Genomic DNA, 5,473 nt, shown 5'->3' on the forward strand with positions numbered 1-5,473 from the left:
TGTTTGTAACGAATAACATGGATTAATGAAGACATTATTTAAATACAGAATATTTGTATGGTTCTAATATTTCTTTAGTAGTAGCAATTAACTTTTAAATTTTTTTTGATATATGTCAACAACTATTAATTGGAAGAAGTAAGTAATCATATTTGTCTACTATTCTATATTGAGCAAGTCAACTGGTTTGTCAAATCATAGATCCAATCAATTTTTATGTCTCCAATCCTACCATACCTTTTGCATAAATTGTACTAATCAATTCATATGTCTCCAATCGAATCATACCTTTTGCATAATTGTAATATTGAACGTACTATACATCAATTGTGAATACAAGCAATGGCTACTTTCACTCAATCTCCACCTCCCCTCACCTTCCTTATGATGATATAGGCTAGGCAAGATAATGAACAACTTATTTCATACCCTGTAAGACTTCACTAATTTGGACAATTGAGTCCCAATAATATACCAAGCAATTTAGGCTCACATGATAGTAGTAATGTGGCCCCACTAAACAAAATATACGAGGAACATCATATATATATATGCTAAAGGGGCTAAAGGAAATACCCTGTAAGACTTCTATATATATATATAAAGAAGGAAATTATGCTAAAGGGGCTTCCCTTTAATCCCCATCAGTGGCGGTGGGGCTGTTAGTGTTCTTGAAAACTTGAACAATTTGCAAGGGGATTTGTTTATAACCGTGTATATTGTAGCTATTAGGAGTGTTGACGCGGTTCTTCGGCAACAGGCAATTAAGAGAAGAAGAGAAAGAGATTAGTACTAAAAGTAGAACCGTCGCAGATATGAAATCTTTGTGCCAGAACTAGGTGACTCAAGACACGTTTTTAAGTGGTTCGAAGGTTAAAATCCTTCTACTCCACTAGTCAATATTATTGATATTCTCTGGGTATTTGGTTTACAAAGTATATAGTTCTTCAAAGACTATTTTTTCCAACCCCTATCAACTCCCAGGGTCTCCTTATTTATAGGAGAAGGCACCTGGAAGTTGGTAGGGAGGTCATCCCGTGACCTTACCATTTGTCATATCAAATCTGTGACATTCATGATTAATTCCTAAACCTGACACACAAGTGTGGTCTAATCAGCATGGAAGGAGATAATGGGCCGCACGGCCCAACCTGTCCGTGGGCGCCTGAGTATGCACGTTCCTGCTGCGTGTCCGAGAAGTCAGGGGGATATCAGGCACGTGACGGCAGGAATATGCACGTTTATCTTGCGTGTTGACTTCCCATAGGGTCAGAGCTCCCTGAGAAGCTCGTGACCCGAGCAGTTCCTCCCCGAGCTCCTCCGTCCGTGGCCTTCGGGTGTCACTCTCAGCTCCTGGGCAACAAATGCGAGCTGGAAACAGGACCCCCCGAGCTGATAAGGGTCCGTCCTGGAAATAGGGCCTCCGACCTGTGGGAGCCTTGGACTAAACCTGAAAAGTCTGAGGCTCGTCCTGCTAAACAGCCCGTGGGAAATCCAGGGCGTACAAGGAGCATCTGCTAATTTTCAAAATTAGTGAATAGAGTATATTACCGAAAACTATGTTGACACATGGTGCTTGCGTGACTAAATTTTTTTAAGCGCGTGATAAACTACATGTTTGAACCTATTTTTCGGTACTGTAAACGACTCACCATTTATTGAAAATTAGCAGGAACTTATAAATAGCTACTATAAACACGATCCCAAAATAGTCCCCCCGAAAACTGTAAACGGGATGCGAAACACTAAGCGCCCCACCATTAGGAGTTAAATTAAAGCCCATATAAAAATATTGTCCTATATATATGCATGCTACACAAGGACAAAATCAATTAATTATGCCTCAATTTTGTTATTAACGAATTATTGTAGTATCTTTTCCGCAAAACTTCTTAAATTAATGTGTCAACAAATGATTCCTATAACGATCCATCCATAAATGACTCTTCAAAACATAGTAAGGGCATTCCACATAGTAGAACTTAGTAAACAAGATTGACGTCCATAACATAACATTTGGTAAAAAACGAGACATACAAAGCATTACACATAATTCATGAATTTTTTTGCAAACTAATTCTAAACCCTTACCATAAAACTGATCGCATGGCTATGGGATGTAACAATTTGTAGAGGGATTGAGAATTTGTTTCGAAATAGTAGGTCATTGGTGACTATGCCATTGCTCGTTTGTGCCATTATCTCCTGTTAATTAACTCCTTTGACTTTGACTGATGTCGTCCACGTTCGGAGTATGGTACATTGGATAGTTGGAAGATGTTGGATCTTCTGTCTCCATGGATTGATTGTCCACTTCTGGAACAACTTTGCAAGTCGCCCTATTATGGCCTAATTGGTTGCAGTTGCGAAACCTATTCTTCCTTGGGGTGGCATTGTCCACGCCCTTATATTTTGATTTTGTTTTGTTTGGTTCCCTCCCCTTCGTTCTCACAATTGCCGGATCCCCAATTACTCTCTGTTGTTGTTGCGATCGGTGGTCCCCATGTACACCGTGACTCGATTCAAACGCATCATTAGGCTGACCACACATTGTTTTAAATTTTTCCTCCAAACGGGACATTTCGCTTAATGCTTCTTCATATGTATCATCACGTTGTGTAGCATAGTACCCCATTGCATTTAACCATGATGTCAACGATCCCCAACGGGTACATAATAACACATCACGGGGGACCCTATCATGGGGAGCGCTACTCAATTCACCTCTCAATTTGGCGTCCTTCCTCCAGCGTTCCTTTAACAGAGGTTTCGGGATGCAGGGTAGGTTCAAATGCTTCATTACCGCAAACATATGTCGACACGGGATTCCGTCTGACTGGAATAGCATGCAACTACATTCAAAGTGATCATGATCAATTACGTACCGAACTACACTTCTTACCAGTCCTCTACGAAAACGACTTAGGGAAAATACCCTGCACCCAAATTCCACACTTGTTGAATCAATTGAGTATGCAAGAGCGTTGTCGATTTGTTCTGCGACCTTATCGTACATGTTTCTCGTCAAAACTGAAGCAACTTGCTGGTAATACTGTTGTAGTATGTTGGAAGGGAACTGGGGCGATGTGTTGTTACTGATGAAGTCATCTTCGCGTTCCGTGTGGCGTATGCTTTGTATGGCTTTATCAACTTGGCCAACAAGGTCTTTAAGTTTAAGTTTGCTTGTCAAGAAGTGTGACAGGTAAGAATTCATCGACTCCGACCTTTGGGTGGTTCTGAGGCCCGCAAAGAAATTACCCCGTAGGAAGCATTCTGCCCAACTCCTTCTATTGTTGTATGTTATGGCTGCCCATTGGCTATCTTGTAGCTGAAATTCTGTAACCAAGCCACTCCAACTCTCGTCAAACTCTTCCTCTGTACAATATTGATATAGAAGCTCATTAAACCTTGTCTTGAAAATCGGGTGAGGGACATTAATGGTAACATTTTTCTGAAGGTGCCACGCACACAAACGATGGACAGCATTAGGCATGACTTTCTCTATTGCTTTAGCCATAGCTTTATCTCCGTCAGTGACAACAACCTGAGGCAATTTGTTGTTCATACATTGAAGGAATTCTTCCAACAACCAAATGTATGTGTCCTCCTTCTCATCGTACAGCAAGGCCACTGCGAAGACAACAGTTCTGAAGTGGTGATTTACGCCGACAAAAAGAAGAAGGGGTTTGTTGTAAGCATTCTTCTTGTACGTTGTGTCAAATGCGATGATCTCCCCAAAATGTCCATAGTCATCTCTCGAAATTCCATCGGCCCAGAACAAGTCAGCGAGCCTATACTCCCCGTCTATCGTGTGTGTTTCAAAAAAATTGGGGTCACGTAACCCAAGACATTCCAAGTATCCCAGGGCACCCTCAGCATCTGTTTCCTCCTCCTCTTCTAACTCTCTTTGTCGTCCAATCCAATTGTATAAGTCCTTTTTCAAGAACGGAACATACTCATGTCCTCCTCTTTCTGCAGCAAGGTGATTCAATATGTGGCAAGTTCGTATGCCCGACCGTCTCATTGACATTACTTGGGCACCCATACAATCTGGGACAGCACGGTTAGATCTCAAGAACTGCATATCTGTCTTCAAAGCAAGGTCATGATTATGTGTTGGGTTAAAGTCTTTCACTACCCAACTGTTTTCGAACTTGTCAAAATTCACGCACAATAGTGCTAGGCACCCTGTGCGGGTAACAGCTCGAGGTTTTTTCCTACGGTTCTTTAGGTTTGTCCACTTTTCTCGCCTAAACCCTTGATTAGAGCAAACCCATTTTCTTTGCCACTCTTTATTTTCATTGTCCCGACGGACATCTTCTTTTCTAACACTAAACCCCATCCACTGAGAGTATTTGTAGTAAAAATCTTCCCAGTGGCCAACCGTGGGTAGGTGTTTGTTTATAATGTCTTCCTTTGTTAATTGTTGTGGAAGCTTGTTCGTAATATTTAGTTCTGCGAGTGCTTCCGACATGTCGTTCGCCATGTTGTTTGAGTACTTATTTTTTTGTTTCCTAAACACGAAAGAAACAGTTGTTAGAGATGAAAAGATAAATCAAATAAAAATTAAGGCTTGATGGAAAAAACCTAACTCAATCTTATATTCACTGCAAATGCAATTGAATGTCTATGTTTATCACCCTTGACACTTCAGTTTCTTTAGTAAACGTACCTGTTATCCAGATTTCCGGATAGCGTTTAGATTGATGTCCTCGGGGAAGCAGGATTATCGATGTCTTTCACGGTAGGTGACCAGAGCTCGCGGATGGACAAAAAGGCTTCGCCTCTCCCGTTTAGTGTCCGGATTACTCTTCCAAGCAAACACAACACGGAAACTCGTCACTCCCCCAGACTCCCGAAGGGGTATCCTTCGGGGAAGCCCCTTCCAGGAGAAGCTCTTCGAGTGGTCTCCGCGGAAACAGTTCCGTGCCTCGCACGGAACAAAACCAAACGGTCGAGTCCTGGAGGAGGCATATTTGGAATGATATTCGCCTGACACAGAATCCCGCCTGACACGCCCGTCAGGTCAAAGCCGCACACATCCCAGCACGCCTAAGGGTACCTTTTCGCCTACTGTTCCGCTGACAACTTGGAAAAGATGGCTAACTTTGTGTGTTCCCCATACTTTCACGTAAATATACCCACATAGAGTCTTGTAGCCATGCTACTACAGTAATTGTATCCCCTATTTATGGCTGGTGTAATTAAGACTCATGTACGTGGAGAAAAACCCTAATCCGAAACCCTAGCTATAAAGACCCCTTCATGTTACAAGAAGAGGGACGGCCAACAAATCACATAGAAAAAACTCTACCAAAATCTCTCTAGCTTCATCTTCTTCAAGAGAACCCGAGAGAAACACTGTGAGTGTGTGAAGTTCTTGTACACCAGCCATCTTACTGTAACCTTTTCCAAGTATAATAACATCGACTCGTGGACTAGGGCTTGTTAACGCCTGAACCACGTAAAAACA

At 41.9% G+C, this 5,473-nt stretch overlaps 1 protein-coding gene across 1 annotated transcript; it reads right to left on the bottom strand.

Annotated features, from left to right (window-relative positions):
- Positions 1-2,212: 2,212 nt before the first annotated feature.
- LOC133780614 (protein FAR1-RELATED SEQUENCE 5-like) lies at positions 2,213-4,486 on the bottom strand. Its single transcript, XM_062220248.1, has one exon. The coding sequence runs from the start codon at positions 4,484-4,486 to the stop codon at positions 2,213-2,215; it is 2,274 nt and encodes a 757-aa protein (XP_062076232.1).
- Between the last annotated feature and the right edge of the window lie 987 nt (positions 4,487-5,473).

Source organism: Humulus lupulus, chromosome 1 (genome assembly GCF_963169125.1).
Source record: "Humulus lupulus chromosome 1, drHumLupu1.1, whole genome shotgun sequence".
In the NCBI taxonomy this organism is placed as follows: Eukaryota; Viridiplantae; Streptophyta; class Magnoliopsida; order Rosales; family Cannabaceae; genus Humulus; species Humulus lupulus.

Bases quoted from the DNA above. Each gene is read 5' to 3' on its own strand.
- LOC133780614 (XM_062220248.1), bottom strand. From the start codon at position 4,486: ATGGCGAACGACATGTCGGAAGCACTCGCAGAACTAAATATTACGAAC.